Source organism: Ranitomeya imitator, chromosome 1, assembly GCF_032444005.1.
Source record: "Ranitomeya imitator isolate aRanImi1 chromosome 1, aRanImi1.pri, whole genome shotgun sequence".
Classification (NCBI taxonomy): Eukaryota; Metazoa; Chordata; class Amphibia; order Anura; family Dendrobatidae; genus Ranitomeya; species Ranitomeya imitator.
This window is the reverse complement of record NC_091282.1, coordinates 352,579,258-352,605,049: the sequence shown is the minus strand read 5'-3', so window position 1 is coordinate 352,605,049 and position 25,792 is coordinate 352,579,258. Positions and strand designations below refer to the sequence as shown.

Here is a 25,792-nt window from a genome sequence, read left to right as displayed (position 1 = left end):
TTCTGCCCCATTTGACTCCACATTCTGCCCCATCTGAATACACATCTCACCGGAACAGCAGGAAACGGAAATCTGCTGGCTGATACCAGAGAACACGATCTGCACACAACCAGGACTGAGCTGCTGCTGAGAGCTGAAGGACTTGTGGTGACGTCATCGTCATGTGATCAGGAGGCGGAGCTGATAAATGGTGAAGGACCTATGATAATGATGACGTCACCACAGGTCCTTCAGCTCTTCCTTTCTAACAGTTCAGGTGTCGGCTGCTGAGTTGATGTGTGCGCCCGGCAGGTCAGGTGGAGGGCAGGTCTGTCTTTTGCAGTGCGGGAGGAATCACCTGCGCGGCAACAGTTTTTAACTTTTTGCTGATGTCGGTATGCATCTGACCTGCCGGGGCCCCTGACTCCCCCAGGCCCGGTCGCAGTGGCGACTGCTGCGACCGTGGTAGTTACGCCCCTGGTTTAATGGTATTCCGTACACAGCTGCCATAATTTAAAGTGATTCTGGTGAACCCCATATGAAATGTAGCTGTTCTAGTAGAATTTTCTTAGTTTAATTTTACAGCAAAAGCCATGGTCCATAAACAGCTTACAGCACAGCAATCTTGCCTTGCGCAGGCGTGTGCTATGGAGGACAGAGAATGAACTTCAATCCAATATTGCAGCCAGCATGCAGCCAGCGAGTAAGGAAAGGGTGAATCAAAAACCCCAAAACCCCGCCTCCATGGCTGAAGATTGTTCCCTCCAAATTCAGGTGACAGTGTCACTTTAAAGGAGCTGCAGGTATTTCTGGCAAGTGCTGTTTGTGCACTACATGTGAGAACAATCTCCCATGCTCTTCATATGTCTGGCCTGTGGGGTAGGTTGACATGATGTATGCCTTTTCTTACAAAGAAAAGCATCCAAGCCTAGTTATGTTTTGCCAAACCCTACATTGTCTGTCAAAATGTATATCTGATGAGACCAAGGTTGAACTTTTTGACCATAATTCCAAAAGGAATGTTTGGCTCAAAGACAACAATGTGCATACTCAAAAGTACACCATACTCACAGTGAAGCATGGTGGAGGCAACATTATGCTTTGAGGCTGTTTTTCAGCAGCTGAAGCTGGGACTTTTGTCTAGGTGGAGGGAATTATGACCAGTTCCAAATATCAGACAATTTTGCATCAAACCCTTTAGGCATCTGCTAAAAAAATGAAAGGGAATTTTACCTCTTCAAATGAATGGCATTGCAAGAAAGTTTTGCAATGGCTCAGCCAGAGTCCAAACCTGAATCCTATTGAAAATCTATGGGTTGACCTGAAGAGGGCGCTAGACATACTGTAGGAGATGCCTTTTGCAATCTGACAGATTTAGAACCCTACTGCAAGGACAAACATGACAAACATAAATTGAGAACCTGAGTATCCATACAATGACAGAGTTAAAGGGGTTATCTATTTAAAACAATTTATAGCAAATTATATAACTTACAATGTAGTTCAGTTATTGAAGGTTCCCCAATCTGAACATCATTGTCTGATCCCAGGTCCACTTCCGGCTTGAGATCATCAAAAAATGGCACTTGCTTTGTTAGTATGTCATAAATGCTATGTGTGAAGGGCTCATTTGAATAACTAAGTCAGCTCCCTTCTCTGTCACAGCACCTGCATAGATTGAGAAGTAGGCTGGCTTATCTATTGAAATGAGCAGTCTGCCAGCCCCTTTGTATACACTAGACTGATTATGTCCCGATACAAAAAACAGCATCCTCTGTCAAGAACAAGCCAGAAGTAGTCCTGATGGGACTCAGAGTTGAAGCAAATATCTACACATCAGGGCACCATTGATAAATTAAAGGGAATCTGTCACCAGATTTTTGCCACCTAATATGACAGCAGCATAATGTAAAGACAAGGATCCTGGTTCCAGTGTCACTTGATGGGATGCTTATTGTAGTTTTGAAAAAAAAATCTGTGTTTTATCAGCAGGATATGGAGAATATCACTAGAGGAGTAAACCTTCAGCAAGGTAGTCAAGTATATTCATGAGCACTGTATAAACACGGCCCCCACCGCTGACTGACTGTTTTCTGCCTATGCACAGTATTGATTGACAGCTGCTAATCAGTGGTGTGGGCGGGGTTATACAGAGCTCACTTTTTAGAGAAATGGTAAATCTGCAGCAGATAAAACAGTGATTTTATCAAAATGACAGCAAGCAGCCCAATAAGTGACACGTCACTGGATTCAGGGTATATGTCCCTACATTATGCTTATCTCAGATGGGGGAGGAAAAACCTGGCGACAGATTCATTGTAATATGTTTAAAGTAGAAAACGCAATTACGGTACTTAAATATTAACCCCTTCATGACCGGGGGATTTTTCGTTTTTCCGTGTTCGTTTTTCGCTCCCCTCCTTCCCAGAGCCATAACTTTTTTATTTTTCCGTCAATTTGGCCATGTGAGGGCTTATTTTTTGCGGGATGAGTTGTACTTTTGAACGACATCATTGGTTTTAGCATGTCGTGTACTAGAAAACGGGAAAAAAATTCCAAGTGCGGTGAAATTGCAAAAAAAGTGCAATCCCACACTTGTTTTTTGTTTGGCTTTTTTGCTAGGTTCACTAAATGCTAAAACTGACCTGCCATTATGATTCTCCAGGTCATTACGAGTTCATAGACACCAAACATGACTAGGTTATTTTTTATCTAAGTGGTGAAAAAAAATTCCAAACTTTGCTAAAAAAAAAAAAAAAAAAAATTGCGCCATTTTCCGATACTCGTAGCGTCTCCATTTTTCGTGATCTGGGGTCGGTTGAGGGCTTATTTTTTGCGTGCCGAGATGACGTTTTTAATGATAGCATTTCGGTGCAGATACGTTCTTTTGATCGCCCGTTATTGCATTTTAATGCAATGTCGCGGCGACCAAAAAAACGTAATTCTGGCGTTTCGAATTTTTTTCCCGCTACGCTGTTTAGCGATCAGGTTAATACTTTTTTTTAATTGATAGATCGGGCGATTCTGAGCTCGGCGATACCAAATATGTGTAGATTTGATATTTTTTTTATTGATTTATTTTGATTGGGGCGAAAGGGGGGTGATTTAAACTTTTATGTTTTTTTTATTTTTTTCACATTTTTTTAAACTTTTTTTTTTTAACTTTTGCCATGCTTCAATAGCCTCCATGAGAGGCTAGAAGCAGGCATAGCACGATCGGCTCTGCTACATAGCAGCGATCTGCTGATCGCTGCTATGTAGCAGAATTGCACGTGTGCTGTGAGTGCCGACCACAGGGTGGCGCTCACCACGACGGGCAATCAGTAACCATAGAGGTCTCAAGGACCTCTATGGTTACCATTCACAAGCATCGCCGACCCCCGATCATGTGACGGGGGTCGGCGATGACGTCATTTCCGGCCGCCCGGCCGGAAGCGGTAGTTAAATGCCGCTGTCTGCGTTTGACAGCGGCATTTAACTAGTTAATAGGTGCGGGCAGATCGCGATTCTGTCCGCGCCTATTACGGGCACATGTCAGCTGTTCAAAACAGCTGACATGTCCCGGCTTTGGTGCGGGCTCACCGCGGAGCCCTGCATCAAAGCAGGGGAGCCGGCATCGGACGGTATAGTACGTCCGATGCCGGTAAGGGGTTAAAGGACTTGTCCAGTTAAAAAATAATCTTTAGCTATACAAGCTATACAGCTCTTAAGGTAAATCAGAGAAAAAGCAAAAAATATTATTCGGATTGGTTAGTCAAAGACTTGATTTGTTAAAGGTTGATATCACTTAAAATTAACACCTTAATGTCCGCCGATACACCTTTTAATGGTGACAGTTAGGGTACTTATTCCTCGGCGCCGCTTTTTAACGGCGCTGAGAAATAAGGTTATAGCGCCCCTATCATCGGAAACTCTCCGGGGTCTCAGCTACTGGGGTAGCAGAGACATCGGAGAACATGATTCGGGTTGGTTTATACTGTCCCCAGTGATGCGATCACCGTTATTCATGGAATAACGGCGACCGCAAAAACAAAGTCTGATTTCCTATTTATAATGACAGCAAGCAGCCCAATAAGTGACACGTCACTGGATTCAGGGTATATGTTCCTACATTATGCTTATCTCAGATGGGGGAGGAAAAACCTGGCGACAGATTCATTGTAATATGTTTAAAGTAGAAAACGCAATTACGGTACTTAAATATTAAAGGACTTGTCCAGTTAAAAAATAATCTTTAGCTATACAAGCTATACAGCTCTTAAGGTAAATCAGAGAAAAAGCAAAAATATTATTCGGATTGGTTAGTCAAAGACTTGATTTGTTAAAGGTTGATATCACTTAAAATTAACCCCTTAATGTCCGCCTATACACCTTTTAATGGTGACAGTTAGGGTACTTATTCCTCGGCGCCGCTTTTTAACGGCGCTGAGAAATAAGGTTATAGCGCCCCCTATCATCGGAAACTCTCCGGGGTCTCGGCTACTGGGGTAGCTGAGACATCGGAGAACATGATTCGGGTTGGTTTATACTGTCCCCAGTGATGCGATCACCGTTATTCATGGAATAACGGCGACCGCAAAAACAAAGTCTGATTTCCTATTTATTTCTCTTTCCTCTGATATGATCTAGCACATCAGAGGAGAAAGAAATTGGGCCCCCCTGGTACCTCCGGCACCTCCTGCATCCCCCAGTGATGTCTCCCGGCCCTCGGCATCTTCTTCCGAGAAGAAAATGACGGCGCATGTGCACCCAGCAACAATAGGAGATTTCTCTTATTGGTTCATTTTGATCACTGTGATAGACCCTATCACAGTGATCAAAATAAAACAAATAAATAAACCCCCTTTATCACCCCCTTAGTTAAGTAAAAGTAATGAAAGTATTTATTTCCATTTTTCTGTTAGGGTTGGGTCTAGGGTTAGAGTTGGGATTAGAGCTTGGGTTCGGTTTGGGCTAGGGTTTGAGCTAGGGTTAGGGTTGGGGCTAGGGTTAGGATGTTGTTGGGGGTCAGAGTTATGGTTAAGGTTGGGATTAGGGTTAGGTTTGGGTTAGGGATGGGGCTGGGGTTAGAGCTAGGGCTAGGGTTGGGCTAGGGTTAGGGTGGTTGGGCTTAGGGTTGTGGTTAGGGTTGGGACTAGGGTTAGGGTTGGGATTAGAGCTAGGGTTGGGGTAAGGCTTGTGTTGGGGTTATGGTTGTGGTGTTGGGGTTAGGGTTGTGTTGGGGTTATGGTTGTGGTGTTGGGGTTAGGGTTGTGGTTATGGTTAGGGTTGGGATTAGAGTTAGGGGTGTGTTGGGGTTATGGTTGGGGTGAAGGCTGTGTTAGGGTTGGAGTTGGAGTCTCCAAACACGACATGGCGCCTGACATTGATTCCAGCCAATTTTGCGTTCAAAAAGTCAAACGGTGCTCCCTCCCTTCTGAGCCCTGCCATGCGCCCAAACTGTGGCTTTTCCCACACATGCGGAGTATCGGCGTACTCAGGAGAAAATGGACCACAAAATTTGTTGTGCAGTTTCTCCTGATACCCTTGTGAAAATAAAAAAGTTTGGTTCCAAAATAAATTTTTTGTGAAAAAGTAAAATGTTCATTTTTTCCTTCCACATTGCTTTAGTTCTTGTGAAGCACCCGAAGGGTTAATAAACTTCTTGAATGTGGTTTTGCACACCTTGAGAAGTGCAGTTTTTAGAATGGTGTCACACTTAGGTATTTTCTGTTATATTGACCCCCCAAACTCACTTCAAATGTGAGATGGTCCCTAAAAAAAATAGTTTTATAAATTTTGTTGGAAAAATGAGAAATCGCTGGTCATCCTTTAACCCTTATAACTTCCTAACAAAAAAAAATTATGTTTCCAAACTTGTGCTGATGTAAAGTAGACATTTGGGTAATGTTATTTATTAACTATTTTGTGCGATATGACGCTCTGATTTGAGGGCACAACAATTAAAAGTTTGAAAATTGCAACATTTTCAAATTTTCTGCCAAATTTGTTTTTTTCATAAACACAAGTCATATCGAAGAAATTTTACCACTAAGATGAAGTACAATATGTCACAAAAAAACAGTCTCAGAATCAGTGGCATCCAATGAAGCATTCCAGAGCTATAACCTCATAAATTGGCTTGGTCATTCAGTACAAAATTGGCTCTGTCACTAAGGGGTTAAGTAAGGTGGTGTAATTGTGATGTGAAAAATCATTTCACTAATAATTAGTTTGTTTTTTTTCTAGAGCATCGAGTCCAGGACACATCTACCGTTGGTTCAAGCCACCGGTCATTTCTGGACATTAAGGCTGGATTCAATGCAATAAGTGAAAGGACAGTGAGTGCTCTCCTGACGGCAAGAGGTGGGTCTAGCAAAAGCACCATTAAAAAGGGGCTTTAAGAATGAATAATGCACAAATATAAAACAGTTCAACTTTTTCAGGTTCTCGTACCCGTGCTTCTGTGCCTTTCTTATCCTGTGAGCACAGTTCTCCTTCCCCTCCATCATCTCTCAGCCTTGCACTCCCATATGGACCAAGCCCTCGTAGGCTGCGTTCTCCTGGAAGGGTCTCTCATCCAGAAAAAATAAGCGAAGAGATAGGTGAATCTTTCACAGGTAAAAAAGGTGTATGGGTATGAATGTGTTTGTGTGGGGTTGTATGTACACATACATGACAGACCCCAGCTATCAAGATGCTGTGTGTATCCTCTATGTTGTCCATAACATATACCATTTGCTATCCATAACTAAGAATCCTAAAAAAACCTAAATCATTCACCTTTATCATCACTGCTCAATAGAATCGCAGAATTAAACACTGTAAGAGCCATACTTGGACATATTTGTGTTTTTGACATGACTAGAAGCAACGGTGTTAGTTTCCTGTTTTTGATATTTCTGTATACTACTTTTAGTTATACATTTAGTGCATTTCTGTGCTGTATAGTCATTCTTTAATGCAGTCATTAGGACAACATCATGTAAAACGCTGATAAAAAAAGAGGTATACAATTGGTTACAGGTGCAATCAAAATTATTCAACCCCCATTGCAAATTAGTTATTTTAGAAAAATGTTCAAACTTTCTGCTGTTTGCAATAAATCAATGAACCAAGAATATAAATAACTCATCACGACTAATATAGCAAGTGGTTTCTACAAATTCACCACAATGTCACTTTTACTGACTACTGCTGTGTCAGAATTCTTCAACCCCTTCATGACAAGGGTCTTTAATACTTAGTAGAGCAGCACTGGTTATGATCTGTTACAAACATGTTTTCTCCAACATAGGGAAAATAAGTATTTGATGCAATGACCTGAAACACACAGCTAGGGGTATTAAAGAGTGGCTCCGTAAGAAGCATTTCAAGGTCTTGGAGTAGCTTAGCCAGTCTCCAAATCTGAACCCAATAGAAAATCTTTGGAGGGAGCTGAAACCTGAAAGATCTGGAGATCTGTATGGAGGAGTGGGCCAAAATCCCTGCTGCAGTGTGTGCAAACTTGGTCAAGAACTACAGCAAATGTCTGACCTCTGTAATTGCAAACAAAGGTTTCTGTACCAAATATTAAATTCTGTTTTTCTATTTTAACAAATACTTATTTCATGCAATACAATGCAAATTAATTATATAGAAATCATACAATGTGATTTTCTGGATTTGTTTTAAGAGTCTGTCTCTCACAGTTGAAGTTTACCTACAATATAAATTACAGACCTCTGCATTCTTTGTAGGTGGGAAAACTTTGGCAATGTATCAAATACTTATTTTCCCCACTGTACGATTTCCTGACACCTGATTGAATCCAACTTGCCCTCCACACACACGTTTCTAGTAACAGAGGAAGCAAAGCTGTCCTAAAGCATCACTGAGCCACCACCATGGTTCACTCTAGGCAGGATGCTTTTTTCAGCATAAGCTTCAGTCTTTCTCCTTGTGAGGCTGTGTGCACATGTTGCTAATTTTTCACGGTTTTGTTCACGGTTTTTCGCTATAAAAACGCTATAAAACCGCAAAAAAACAGCATACATTATGCATCCCATCATTTAGAATGAATTCCGCAATTTTTGTGCTCATGATGCATTTTTTTCAGCAAAAAAAACGCATCACGGTACAAAAAACGCAGCATGTTCATTTTTTTGCGGATTTCCCACTATGTAATGCATTCGGAAGTGTCCGGAAAAATCCACACAAAAAAAACGCACAAAAACGCATGCAGATTTCTTGCAGAAAATTTCAGGTTTTTATCAGGAAATTTCTGCAGGAAATCCTTAACGTGTGCACATAACCTTATAGTCTGCCTACCATAGGCCTGAAAAGCTCCTGTTTTGTCTTATTGCTCCGGTGAACAGAATCCCAAACTTCTGTGGCTTATGCAGACATCACAGGTGGCATGCAAAATAACCACACACACACTGCCCCTCTGCTAAATACACACACACACTGCTTCTCTGCCAAATACACACACACACTGCTTCTCTGCCAAATACACACACACACTGCTTCTCTGCCAAATACACACACACACTGCTTCTCTGCCAAATACACACACACACTGCCCCTCTGCTAAATACACACACACACGGCCCCTCTGCTAAATACACACACACACGGCCCCTCTGCTAAATACACACACACACGGCCCCTCTGCTAAATACACACACACACGGCCCCTCTGCTAAATACACACACACACTGCTTCTCTGCTAAATACACAGACACACACTGCCCCTCTGCTAAATACACACACACACGGCCCCTCTGCTAAATACACACACACACACGGCACCTCTGCTAAATACACACACACACTGCCCCTCTGCTAAATACACACACACACACTGCCCCTCTGCTAAATACACACACACACTGCTTCTCTGCTAAATACACACACACACTGCCCCTCTGCTAAATACAAACACACACGGCCCCTCTGCTAAATACACACACACACACGGCCCCTCTGCTAAATACACACACACACTGCCCCTCTGCTAAATACACACACACACGGCCCCTCTGCTAAATACACACACACGGCCCCTCTGCTAAATACACACACACACACTGCTTCTCTGCTAAATACACACACACACACTGCCCCTCTGCTAAATACACACACACACGGCCCCTCTGCTAAATACACACACACGGCCCCTCTGCTAAATACACACACACACTGCCCCTCTGCTAAATACACACACACACGGCCCCTCTGCTAAATACACACACACACTGCTTCTCTGCTAAATACACACACACACTGCTTCTCTGCTAAATACACACACACACTGCTTCTCTGCTAAATACACACACACACTGCCCCTCTGCTAAATACACACACACACGGCCCCTCTGCTAAATACACACACACACACACTGCCCCTCTGCTAAATACACACAAACACACTGCCCCTCTGCTAAATACACACACACACTGCCCCTCTGCTAAATACACACACACACTGCTTCTCTGCTAAATACACATGCACACTGCCCCTCTGCTAAATACACACACACACGGCCCCTCTGCTAAATACACACACACACACGGCCCCTCTGCTAAATACACACACACACTGCCCCTCTGCTAAATACACACACACACGGCCCCTCTGCTAAATACACACACACACGGCCCCTCTGCTAAATACACACACACACGGCCCCTCTGCTAAATACACACACACACACACGGCCCCTCTGCTAAATACACACACACACGGCCCCTCTGCTAAATACACACACACACGGCCCCTCTGCTAAATACACACACACACACACACGGCCCCTCTGCTAAATACACACACACACACGGCCCCTCTGCTAAATACACACACACACTGCCCCTCTGCTAAATACACACACACACGGCCCCTCTGCTAAATACACACACTGCCCCTCTGCTAAATACACACACACACACTGCCCCTCTGCTAAATACACACACACACTGCTTCTCTGCTAAATACACACACACACTGCCCCTCTGCTAAATACACACACACACGGCCCCTCTGCTAAATACACACACACACACGGCCCCTCTGCTAAATACACACACACACTGCCCCTCTGCTAAATACACACACACACGGCCCCTCTGCTAAATACACACACACACACTGCCCCTCTGCTAAATACACACACACACTGCTTCTCTGCTAAATACACACACACACTGCCCCTCTGCTAAATACACACACACACGGCCCCTCTGCTAAATACACACACACACACGGCCCCTCTGCTAAATACACACACACACTGCCCCTCTGCTAAATACACACACACACGGCCCCTCTGCTAAATACACACACACGGCCCCTCTGCTAAATATACACACACACACGGCCCCTCTGCTAAATACACACACACACGGCCCCTCTGCTAAATACACACACACACACACGGCCCCTCTGCTAAATACACACACACACTGCCCCTCTGCTAAATACACACACACACTGCCCCTCTGCTAAATACACACACACACACTGCCCCTCTGCTAAATACACACACACATTGCTTCTCTGCTAAATACACACACACACGGCCCCTCTGCTAAATACACACACACACTGCTTCTCTGCTAAATACACAGACACACACTGCCCCTCTGCTAAATACACACACACACGGCCCCTCTGCTAAATACACAGACACACACTGCCCCTCTGCTAAATACACACACACACGGCCCCTCTGCTAAATACACACACACACACTGCCCCTCTGCTAAATACACACACACACGGCCCCTCTGCTAAATACACACACACACGGCCCCTCTGCTAAATACACACACACTGCCCCTCTGCTAAATACACACACACACTGCTTCTCTGCTAAATACACACACACACACACTGCCCCTCTGCTAAATACACACACACACGGCCCCTCTGCTAAATACACACACACACGGCCCCTCTGCTAAATACACACACACACGGCCCCTCTGCTAAATACACACACACACACTGCCCCTCTGCTAAATACACACACACACTGCTTCTCTGCTAAATACACACACACACACGGCCCCTCTGCTAAATACACACACACACTGCTCCTCTGCTAAATACACACACACGGCCCCTCTGCTAAATACACACACACACTGCCCCTCTGCTAAATACACACACACACGGCCCCTCTGCTAAATACACACACACACACGGCCCCTCTGCTAAATACACACACACACTGCTTCTCTGCCAAATACACACACACACTGCCCCTCTGCTAAATACACACACACACGGCCCCTCTGCTAAATACACACACACACACTGCCCCTCTGCTAAATACACACACACACTGCTTCTCTGCTAAATACACACACACACACACTGCCCCTCTGCTAAATACACACACACACTGCTTCTCTGCTAAATACACACACACACACTGCTTCTCTGCTAAATACACACACACACTGCTTCTCTGCTAAATACACACACACACACTGCCCCTCTGCTAAATACACACACACACTGCTTCTCTGCTAAATACACACACACACTGCTTCTCTGCTAAATACACACACACACTGCCCCTCTGCTAAATACACACACACACTGCTTCTCTGCTAAATACACACACGGCCCCTCTGCTAAATACACACACACACTGCCCCTCTGCTAAATACACACACACACTGCTTCTCTGCTAAATACACACACACACACACTGCCCCTCTGCTAAATACACACACACACGGCCCCTCTGCTAAATACACACACACGGCCCCTCTGCTAAATACACACACACACACACACACACACGGCCCCTCTGCTAAATACACACACACACTGCCCCTCTGCTAAATACACACACACACACTGCCCCTCTGCTAAATACACACACACACTGCTTCTCTGCTAAATACACACACACACTGCTCCTCTGCTAAATACACACACACACACGGCCCCTCTGCTAAATACACACACACACTGCCCCTCTGCTAAATACACACACACACGGCCCCTCTGCTAAATACACACACACACACGGCCCCTCTGCTAAATACACACACACTGCTTCTCTGCCAAATACACACACACACTGCCCCTCTGCTAAATACACACACACACGGCCCCTCTGCTAAATACACACACACACACTGCCCCTCTGCTAAATACACACACACACTGCTTCTCTGCTAAATACACACACACACACACTGCCCCTCTGCTAAATACACACACACACTGCTTCTCTGCTAAATACACACACACACTGCTTCTCTGCTAAATACACACACACACTGCTTCTCTGCTAAATACACACACACACACTGCCCCTCTGCTAAATACACACACACACTGCTTCTCTGCTAAATACACACACACACTGCTTCTCTGCTAAATACACACACACACACTGCCCCTCTGCTAAATACACACACACACTGCTTCTCTGCTAAATACACACACACACTGCTTCTCTGCTAAATACACACACGGCCCCTCTGCTAAATACACACACACACTGCCCCTCTGCTAAATACACACACACACTGCTTCTCTGCTAAATACACACACACTGCCCCTCTGCTAAATACACACACACACGGCCCCTCTGCTAAATACACACACACGGCCCCTCTGCTAAATACACACACACACACACACACACACGGCCCCTCTGCTAAATACACACACACACTGCCCCTCTGCTAAATACACACACACACACTGCCCCTCTGCTAAATACACACACACACTGCTTCTCTGCTAAATACACACACACACTGCCCCTCTGCTAAATACACACACACACGGCCCCTCTGCTAAATACACACACAAACACGGCCCCTCTGCTAAATACACACACACACTGCCCCTCTGCTAAATACACACACACACGGCCCCTCTGCTAAATACACACACACACACTGCCCCTCTGCTAAATACACACACACACTGCTTCTCTGCCAAATACACACACACACTGCCCCTCTGCTAAATACACACACACACGGCCCCTCTGCTAAATACACACACACACACTGCCCCTCTGCTAAATACACACACACACTGCTTCTCTGCTAAATACACACACACACACACTGCCCCTCTGCTAAATACACACACACACTGCTTCTCTGCTAAATACACACACACACACTGCTTCTCTGCTAAATACACACACACACTGCTTCTCTGCTAAATACACACACACACACTGCCCCTCTGCTAAATACACACACACACACGCACACACACACACTGCTTCTCTGCTAAATACACACACACACACTGCCCCTCTGCTAAATACACACACACACTGCTTCTCTGCTAAATACACACACACACTGCTTCTCTGCTAAATACACACACACACACACGGCCCCTCTGCTAAATACACACACACACTGCCCCTCTGCTAAATACACACACACACTGCTTCTCTGCTAAATACACACACAAACACTGCCCCTCTGCTAAATACACACACACACACACACTGCCCCTCTGATAAATTCACACACACACACTGCCCCTCTGCTAAATACACACACACACTGCTTCTCTGCCAAATACACACACACACACTGCCCCTCTGCTAAATACACACACACACACACACACACACACTGCTTCTCTGCTAAATACACACACACACACTGCCCCTCTGCTAAATACACACACACACTGCTTCTCTGCTAAATACACACACACACTGCTTCTCTGCTAAATACACACACACACACACGGCCCCTCTGCTAAATACACACACACACTGCCCCTCTGCTAAATACACACACACACTGCTTCTCTGCTAAATACACACACAAACACTGCCCCTCTGCTAAATACACACACACACACACACACTGCCCCTCTGATAAATTCACACACACACACTGCCCCTCTGCTAAATACACACACACACTGCTTCTCTGCCAAATACACACACACACTGCCCCTCTGCTAAATACACACACACACACTGCCCCTCTGCTAAATACACACACACACTGCTTCTCTGCTAAATACACACACACACACTGCCCCTCTGCTAAATACACACACACACACACTGCTTCTCTGCTAAATACACACACACACACTGCCCCTCTGCTTAATACACACACACACTGCCTCTCTGCTAAATACACACACACACACGGCCCCTCTGCTAAATACACACACACACACACTGCCCCTCTGCTAAATACACACACACACTGCTTCTCTGCTAAATACACACACACACACACTGCTTCTCTGCTAAATACACACACACACACTGCTTCTCTGCTAAATACACAGACACACACTGCCCCTCTGCTAAATACACACACACACGGCCCCTCTGCTAAATACACACACACACACGGCACCTCTGCTAAATACACACACACACTGCCCCTCTGCTAAATACACACACACACACTGCCCCTCTGCTAAATACACACACACACTGCTTCTCTGCTAAATACACACACACACTGCCCCTCTGCTAAATACAAACACACACGGCCCCTCTGCTAAATACACACACACACACGGCCCCTCTGCTAAATACACACACACACTGCCCCTCTGCTAAATACACACACACACGGCCCCTCTGCTAAATACACACACACGGCCCCTCTGCTAAATACACACACACACACTGCTTCTCTGCTAAATACACACACACACACTGCCCCTCTGCTAAATACACACACACACGGCCCCTCTGCTAAATACACACACACGGCCCCTCTGCTAAATACACACACACACTGCCCCTCTGCTAAATACACACACACACGGCCCCTCTGCTAAATACACACACACACTGCTTCTCTGCTAAATACACACACACACTGCTTCTCTGCTAAATACACACACACACTGCTTCTCTGCTAAATACACACACACACTGCCCCTCTGCTAAATACACACACACACGGCCCCTCTGCTAAATACACACACACACACACTGCCCCTCTGCTAAATACACACAAACACACTGCCCCTCTGCTAAATACACACACACACTGCCCCTCTGCTAAATACACACACACACTGCTTCTCTGCTAAATACACATGCACACTGCCCCTCTGCTAAATACACACACACACGGCCCCTCTGCTAAATACACACACACACACGGCCCCTCTGCTAAATACACACACACACTGCCCCTCTGCTAAATACACACACACACGGCCCCTCTGCTAAATACACACACACACGGCCCCTCTGCTAAATACACACACACACGGCCCCTCTGCTAAATACACACACACACACACGGCCCCTCTGCTAAATACACACACACACGGCCCCTCTGCTAAATACACACACACACGGCCCCTCTGCTAAATACACACACACACACACACGGCCCCTCTGCTAAATACACACACACACACGGCCCCTCTGCTAAATACACACACACACTGCCCCTCTGCTAAATACACACACACACGGCCCCTCTGCTAAATACACACACTGCCCCTCTGCTAAATACACACACACACACTGCCCCTCTGCTAAATACACACACACACTGCTTCTCTGCTAAATACACACACACACTGCCCCTCTGCTAAATACACACACACACGGCCCCTCTGCTAAATACACACACACACACGGCCCCTCTGCTAAATACACACACACACTGCCCCTCTGCTAAATACACACACACACGGCCCCTCTGCTAAATACACACACACACACTGCCCCTCTGCTAAATACACACACACACTGCTTCTCTGCTAAATACACACACACACTGCCCCTCTGCTAAATACACACACACACGGCCCCTCTGCTAAATACACACACACACACGGCCCCTCTGCTAAATACACACACACACTGCCCCTCTGCTAAATACACACACACACGGCCCCTCTGCTAAATACACACACACGGCCCCTCTGCTAAATATACACACACACACGGCCCCTCTGCTAAATACACACACACACGGCCCCTCTGCTAAATACACACACACACACACGGCCCCTCTGCTAAATACACACACACACTGCCCCTCTGCTAAATACACACACACACTGCCCCTCTGCTAAATACACACACACACACTGCCCCTCTGCTAAATACACACACACATTGCTTCTCTGCTAAATACACACACACACGGCCCCTCTGCTAAATACACACACACACTGCTTCTCTGCTAAATACACAGACACACACTGCCCCTCTGCTAAATACACACACACACGGCCCCTCTGCTAAATACACAGACACACACTGCCCCTCTGCTAAATACACACACACACGGCCCCTCTGCTAAATACACACACACACACTGCCCCTCTGCTAAATACACACACACACGGCCCCTCTGCTAAATACACACACACACGGCCCCTCTGCTAAATACACACACACTGCCCCTCTGCTAAATACACACACACACTGCTTCTCTGCTAAATACACACACACACACACTGCCCCTCTGCTAAATACACACACACACGGCCCCTCTGCTAAATACACACACACACGGCCCCTCTGCTAAATACACACACACACACACACGGCCCCTCTGCTAAATACACACACACACACTGCCCCTCTGCTAAATACACACACACACTGCTTCTCTGCTAAATACACACACACACACGGCCCCTCTGCTAAATACACACACACACTGCTCCTCTGCTAAATACACACACACGGCCCCTCTGCTAAATACACACACACACTGCCCCTCTGCTAAATACACACACACACGGCCCCTCTGCTAAATACACACACACACACGGCCCCTCTGCTAAATACACACACACACTGCTTCTCTGCCAAATACACACACACACTGCCCCTCTGCTAAATACACACACACACGGCCCCTCTGCTAAATACACACACACACACTGCCCCTCTGCTAAATACACACACACACTGCTTCTCTGCTAAATACACACACACACACACTGCCCCTCTGCTAAATACACACACACACTGCTTCTCTGCTAAATACACACACACACACTGCTTCTCTGCTAAATACACACACACACTGCTTCTCTACTAAATACACACACACACACTGCCCCTCTGCTAAATACACACACACACTGCTTCTCTGCTAAATACACACACACACTGCTTCTCTGCTAAATACACACACACACTGCCCCTCTGCTAAATACACACACACACTGCTTCTCTGCTAAATACACACACGGCCCCTCTGCTAAATACACACACACACTGCCCCTCTGCTAAATACACACACACACTGCTTCTCTGCTAAATACACACACACACACACTGCCCCTCTGCTAAATACACACACACACGGCCCCTCTGCTAAATACACACACACGGCCCCTCTGCTAAATACACACACACACACACACACACACGGCCCCTCTGCTAAATACACACACACACTGCCCCTCTGCTAAATACACACACACACACTGCCCCTCTGCTAAATACACACACACACTGCTTCTCTGCTAAATACACACACACACTGCTCCTCTGCTAAATACACACACACACACGGCCCCTCTGCTAAATACACACACACACTGCCCCTCTGCTAAATACACACACACACGGCCCCTCTGCTAAATACACACACACACACGGCCCCTCTGCTAAATACACACACACACTGCTTCTCTGCCAAATACACACACACACTGCCCCTCTGCTAAATACACACACACACGGCCCCTCTGCTAAATACACACACACACACTGCCCCTCTGCTAAATACACACACACACTGCTTCTCTGCTAAATACACACACACACACACTGCCCCTCTGCTAAATACACACACACACTGCTTCTCTGCTAAATACACACACACACTGCTTCTCTGCTAAATACACACACACACACTGCCCCTCTGCTAAATACACACACACACTGCTTCTCTGCTAAATACACACACACACTGCTTCTCTGCTAAATACACACACACACACTGCCCCTCTGCTAAATACACACACACACTGCTTCTCTGCTAAATACACACACACACTGCTTCTCTGCTAAATACACACACGGCCCCTCTGCTAAATACACACACACACTGCCCCTCTGCTAAATACACACACACACTGCTTCTCTGCTAAATACACACACACTGCCCCTCTGCTAAATACACACACACACGGCCCCTCTGCTAAATACACACACACGGCCCCTCTGCTAAATACACACACACACACACACACACACGGCCCCTCTGCTAAATACACACACACACTGCCCCTCTGCTAAATACACACACACACACTGCCCCTCTGCTAAATACACACACACACTGCTTCTCTGCTAAATACACACACACACTGCCCCTCTGCTAAATACACACACACACGGCCCCTCTGCTAAATACACACACACACACGGCCCCTCTGCTAAATACACACACACACTGCCCCTCTGCTAAATACACACACACACGGCCCCTCTGCTAAATACACACACACACACTGCCCCTCTGCTAAATACACACACACACTGCTTCTCTGCCAAATACACACACACACTGCCCCTCTGCTAAATACACACACACACGGCCCCTCTGCTAAATACACACACACACACTGCCCCTCTGCTAAATACACACACACACTGCTTCTCTGCTAAATACACACACACACACACTGCCCCTCTGCTAAATACACACACACACTGCTTCTCTGCTAAATACACACACACACACTGCTTCTCTGCTAAATACACACACACACTGCTTCTCTGCTAAATACACACACACACACTGCCCCTCTGCTAAATACACACACACACACGCACACACACACACTGCTTCTCTGCTAAATACACACACACACACTGCCCCTCTGCTAAATACACACACACACTGCTTCTCTGCTAAATACACACACACACTGCTTCTCTGCTAAATACACACACACACACACGGCCCCTCTGCTAAATACACACACACACTGCCCCTCTGCTAAATACACACACACACTGCTTCTCTGCTAAATACACACACAAACACTGCCCCTCTGCTAAATACACACACACACACACACTGCCCCTCTGATAAATTCACACACACACACTGCCCCTCTGCTAAATACACACACACACTGCTTCTCTGCCAAATACACACACACACACTGCCCCTCTGCTAAATACACACACACACACACACACACACACTGCTTCTCTGCTAAATACACACACACACACTGCCCCTCTGCTAAATACACACACACACTGCTTCTCTGCTAAATACACACACACACTGCTTCTCTGCTAAATACACACACACACACACGGCCCCTCTGCTAAATACACACACACACTGCCCCTCTGCTAAATACACACACACACTGCTTCTCTGCTAAATACACACACAAACACTGCCCCTCTGCTAAATACACACACACACACACACACTGCCCCTCTGATAAATTCACACACACACACTGCCCCTCTGCTAAATACACACACACACTGCTTCTCTGCCAAATACACACACACACTGCCCCTCTGCTAAATACACACACACACACTGCCCCTCTGCTAAATACACACACACACTGCTTCTCTGCTAAATACACACACACACACTGCCCCTCTGCTAAATACACACACACACACACTGCTTCTCTGCTAAATACACACACACACACTGCCCCTCTGCTTAATACACACACACACTGCCTCTCTGCTAAATACACACACACACACGGCCCCTCTGCTAAATACACACACACACACACTGCCCCTCTGCTAAATACACACACACACTGCTTCTCTGCTAAATACACACACACACACACTGCTTCTCTGCTAAATACACACACACACACTGCTTCTCTGCTAAATACACACACACACTGCTTCTCTGCTAAATACACACACACACACTGCCCCTCTGCTAAATACACACACACACTGCTTCTCTGCTAAATACACACACACACTGCTTCTCTGCTAAATACACACACACACACTGCCCCTCTGCTAAATACACACACACACTGCTTCTCTGCTAAATACACACACACACTGCTTCTCTGCTAAATACACACACGGCCCCTCTGCTAAATACACACACACACTGCCCCTCTGCTAAATACACACACACACTGCTTCTCTGCTAAATACACACACACACACTGCCCCTCTGCTAAATACACACACACACGGCCCCTCTGCTAAATACACACACACACACGGCCCCTCTGCTAAATACACACACACACTGCCCCTCTGCTAAATACACACACACACGGCCCCTCTGCTAAATACACACACACATACTGCCCCTCTGCTAAATACACACACACACTGCTTCTCTGCTAAATACACACACACACTGCCCCTCTGCTAAATACACACACACACGGCCCCTCTGCTAAATACACACACACACACGGCCCCTCTGCTAAATACACACACACACTGCCCCTCTGCTAAATACACACACACACGGCCCCTCTGCTAAATACACACACACACACGGCCCCTCTGCTAAATACACACACACACTGCTTCTCTGCCAAATACACACACACACTGCCCCTCTGCTAAATACACACACACACGGCCCCTCTGCTAAATACACACACACACACTGCCCCTCTGCTAAATACACACACACACTGCTTCTCTGCTAAATACACACACACACACACACTGCCCCTCTGCTAAATACACACACACACTGCTTCTCTGCTAAATACACACACACACACTGCTTCTCTGCTAAATACACACACACTGCTTCTCTGCTAAATACACACACACACACTGCCCCTCTGCTAAATACACACACACACACACACACACACACACACTGCTTCTCTGCTAAATACACACACACACACACTGCCCCTCTGCTAAATACACACACACACTGCTTCTCTGCTAAATACACACACACACTGCTTCTCTGCTAAATACACACACACACACACGGCCCCTCTGCTAAATACACACACACACTGCCCCTCTGCTAAATACACACACACACTGCTTCTCTGCTAAATACACACACAAACACTGCCCCTCTGCTAAATACACACACACACACACACTGCCCCTCTGATAAATTCACACACACACACTGCCCCTCTGCTAAATACACACACACACTGCTTCTCTGCCAAATACACACACACACTGCCCCTCTGCTAAATACACACACACACACTGCCCCTCTGCTAAATACACACACACACTGCTTCTCTGCTAAATACACACACACACACTGCCCCTCTGCTAAATACACACACACACACACTGCTTCTCTGCTAAATACACACACACACACTGCCCCTCTGCTTAATACACACACACACTGCCTCTCTGCTAAATACACACACACACACGGCCCCTCTGCTAAATACACACACACACACTGCCCCTCTGCTAAATACACACACACACTGCTTCTCTGCTAAATACACACACACACTGCTTCTCTGCTAAATACACACACACACACTGCCCCTCTGCTAAATACACACACACACACACACACTGCCCCTCTGCTAAATACACACACACACACGGCCCCTCTGCTAAATACACACACACACTGCCCCTCTGCTAAATACACACACACACTGCCCCTCTGCTAAATACACACACACACTGCTTCTCTGCTAAATACACACACACACACACACACACACACACTGCCCCTCTGCTAAATACACACACACACTGCTTCTCTGCTAAATACACACACACACACACACACTGCCCCTCTGCTAAATACACACACACACACTGCCCCTCTGCTAAATACACACACACACACGGCCCCTCTGCTAAATACACACACACACTGCTTCTCTGCTAAATACACAAACACACACACTGCCCCTCTGCTAAATACACACACACACGGCCCCTCTGCTAAATACACACACACACACGGCCCCTCTGCTAAATACACACACACACTGCCCCTCTGCTAAATACACACACACACGGCCCCTCTGCTAAATACACACACACACACACACTGCCCCTCTGCTAAATACACACACACACACTGCCCCTCTGCTAAATACACACACACACACTGCCCCTCTGCTAAATACACACACACACACGGCCCCTCTGCTAAATACACACACACACTGCCCCTCTGCTAAATACACACACACACGGCCCCTCTGCTAAATACACACACACACACTGCCCCTCTGCTAAATACACACACACACACTGCCCCTCTGCTAAATACACACACACACACTGCCCCTCTGCTAAATACACACACACACACACACACACACACACTGCCCCTCTGCTAAATACACACACACACACACGGCCCCTCTGCTAAATACACACACACACTGCCCCTCTGCTAAATACACACACACACTGCCCCTCTGCTAAATACACACACACACTGCTTCTCTGCTAAATACACACACACACACACACACACACACTGCCCCTCTGCTAAATACACACACACACTGCTTCTCTGCTAAATACACACACACACACACACACTGCCCCTCTGCTAAATACACACACACACACTGCCCCTCTGCTAAATACACACACACACACGGCCCCTCTGCTAAATACACACACACACTGCTTCTCTGCTAAATACACAAACACACACACTGCCCCTCTGCTAAATACACACACACACGGCCCCTCTGCTAAATACACACACACACACGGCCCCTCTGCTAAATACACACACACACTGCCCCTCTGCTAAATACACACACACACGGCCCCTCTGCTAAATACACACACACACACACACTGCCCCTCTGCTAAATACACACACACACACTGCCCCTCTGCTAAATACACACACACACACTGCCCCTCTGCTAAATACACACACACACACGGCCCCTCTGCTAAATACACACACACACTGCCCCTCTGCTAAATACACACACACACGGCCCCTCTGCTAAATACACACACACACACACTGCCCCTCTGCTAAATACACACACACACACTGCCCCTCTGCTAAATACACACACACACACTGCCCCTCTGCTAAATACACACACACACTGCTTCTCTGCCAAATACTCCTTCCAGCAGGTCATAACAGCCAAAGGTGCTTTACTGAGTGCTAAAGACACTTGTTATGAAGGGGTTGAGTAATTCTGAGACTGCAGTAGCTGATAAAAGTGGCATTTTGTGTAGAATTTTTGGAAAACACTTATTATATTAGATGTGATGAGCTATATAAATTGTTCTTGTTTGGTTTATTACAAAAAGCAGAAGTTTGTAATTTAGGTTTATTCGCCAAATTCACAATGAATTATTATAACTGCAACTATATCTTGGTCAAATCTTCCTTTTCCTGCAGTGTTATTGAAAATTGCATAGCCAGGCCACGTTTGTATGTATTCTGTATACACAATATCAGGACTAACAGATTTCAGCGTATATTTAATGGATCTTTTAAGCTATTAACTAGTAAAGAGAGGCACCATGCATCTTAATGTAATGCAATTGTATACGACTGGTTTCTCTACTTTGTAGTTTGGCACATATTTGAGTTAGCCATCTTGTGTTTTCTATAGGTGGCCCAGTGTGCCTAAAATCAATCTCACCTATTAAGGAGGGAGACAAACCAAAGGTAATATTCCTGGCCATACCCATATTTATCATGGATTTTTCGGCCTCCAGTCAATACCTGTCACTTACAGTTCTCCCTTCATTTTAGGAGTTATCCATTGAAGCCATCTTCCCTTCCACATCTGTGTAATGCCATGTGTGCGCCTTTAAAACTCTACCTTTATGGTGCCATAATCGCTGGAGATCACATTCAGCATTTACACAACCTCAGCGGATGACGGTGCTTCATTTGTTTCCACAAGGAACCAAAAATCTCAGACATCACGAACAAGTCCCTTCGCGGAAGAAATATTTCTGATTAGTTAGAAGATGTTCTCGGCTCTGTTTCCGCTTGCAATCGGTACCTTCTTCTCTCCGACTATCTGATGTGGAAAGATGAAATGTCAGATTTGTTCTTAAAGTAGTGGACAATCAGTTGTACGGAATAGGACAAGTCCAGGCCCAGTGTAATGGGGTTCATGGAAAATATCTAGCGATAATTAATTTACAATTATCAGTATTATTTCATTATCATACCTGGATACAGCTTTAGATCCATAATACCAATGATTATTGCTAATTATTACTAATGAGCCTAATATAGCATGACAACTGTCAGTGTCCTGGAAATATAGCCTGCTGGGGTGGCTTTACTACATGGCTATTTGTGTCTCTTATATGGAACTGCACCCTGCTCCAAATACTTTGGGTTAGTATTTTTGGCAGTATGAATACAGCAATAGAATATTTAATTAGCAGGATTTATATCCAAATGGTACTTGCTAGAAAAAGCCATAGAAACATATCATATTGCTTTTCTAGTCTTAAAATAATAGCCATCTAGAAGCCAGGAATATATAAGGGATGACATGATCAATCTAATACTATGCACTCGATAGACAGCCATACAAATGCTTAACTGGATGAATAGTGCAGACTGGACAATGGCAGTCATACAGCTGGGACCTGGGAGCGGCGTGGATGTTTTCTGACCGGACGACAGTTATTAGAGCCAGGAAATCAATGCTGAACGGGTGAACAGGTTGATAGACCTGAGCTATAAGATTTATCTCAGCTTCTATGGAAGGTGATTAATAAAAATGGCACTTTTCTTCTCTCCATTCTTGTGCCTTTTCGTAGAAATCAATGTTCTTCCTCGTAGAGCTTGCACTTTTTTAAAAAAGAAAAAAAAACAATGTCAGTTTTCTTCTGCTAAACATGCAATAGCAAATGTGCATGCATAAGTGTAACGTAGAGGGAAACCTATGCCTGTGTATGTTATGTTTTACGTTTATTTGTCTCTGTAGATCACGTTGCCTATTATGCGCTCTTTTACATTTTGCTTCTGTGCTGAGTAGAAAGGGTATAACCTGATATGTGGAGATCAATAAACCCTGCCTGGCAGCCTGCAGCAGACGCGTTTATAAAGAGATGTATTGATTGTATCCTCTCTACAGGAAACAATGAGATTTGGAGACAAGGAAGAGGAGATTCTTTGCTCTTTAGTTTTGCTGCAGTACTTCAGGGGGGCTTGGAATGTATTCATCTCTGCTGGGTTATGCCTGCCATGGTACATCTATTTGTAACTAGATATTGTTTCATGCTATTATGGTACATTCCTAACCCCTAACATGCTGGTGCAATCCCTGCCGGACAATGCTTTAGAATGGTACAGCCTGTTTGCCTCAGATTGGCGCAGTCCCTGCCATTTGTTTGTCTGGGGAGGAGTGTAAGCGATTGTCCCTCTACCTTCTCTATCAAACTACAATCATTTATAGTCAACTTTTCTTTTATATAAACAGGTACAAGTAAACTTTTTGCAAACAATAACAATAAAACATATCTTCCGACCTTGGCACAGAATAGAAAGGCATTGATTACCGTATGTAAGCATAAAGTATTATTCTCACATGTATGCCAATGTTAACCTTGTTTAGCTTATTTTCTGTTTTGTTTTGTTTTTTCTACCTTGTGTCTTGTCTGTGGTTTGTCTTTGGCACTTTTTTATTATTAAACATTATCAATTCATTCTCATTAATATTTTTCAATTTTATGTCTTATTTCATATAAAAAGCTTTCTCAAGAACATATTTATTCATTGCCATATGTTGTGGCTGTAGTTTAGAAAGTACCGTAATAATTACAATAATATACACTGCTTAAAAAAATTTAAGGAACACTTAAACAACAAAATGTAACTCCAAGTCATTCACACTTCTGTGAAAATCAACCTGTCCAGTTATGAAGCTACACCAATTGTGAA

The 25,792-nt window shown here is 45.4% G+C and overlaps 1 protein-coding gene across 2 annotated transcripts in view; it reads left to right on the top strand.

Moving 5' to 3' along the window:
- ARHGEF40 (Rho guanine nucleotide exchange factor 40) overlaps positions 1-25,567 on the top strand; it is a 165,499-nt gene extending 139,932 nt beyond the window's left edge. For both annotated transcript variants that reach the window (XM_069760341.1, XM_069760350.1), the window contains exons 19-22: positions 6,208-6,324; positions 6,405-6,578; positions 23,496-23,551; positions 23,639-25,567. In XM_069760341.1, coding sequence (XP_069616442.1) covers positions 6,208-6,324; positions 6,405-6,578; positions 23,496-23,551; positions 23,639-23,680 — 389 coding nt within the window. In that variant the 3' untranslated portion in view covers positions 23,681-25,567. The remainder of the gene's footprint in view (positions 1-6,207; positions 6,325-6,404; positions 6,579-23,495; positions 23,552-23,638) is intronic.
- The last annotated feature ends 225 nt before the right edge of the window (positions 25,568-25,792 follow it).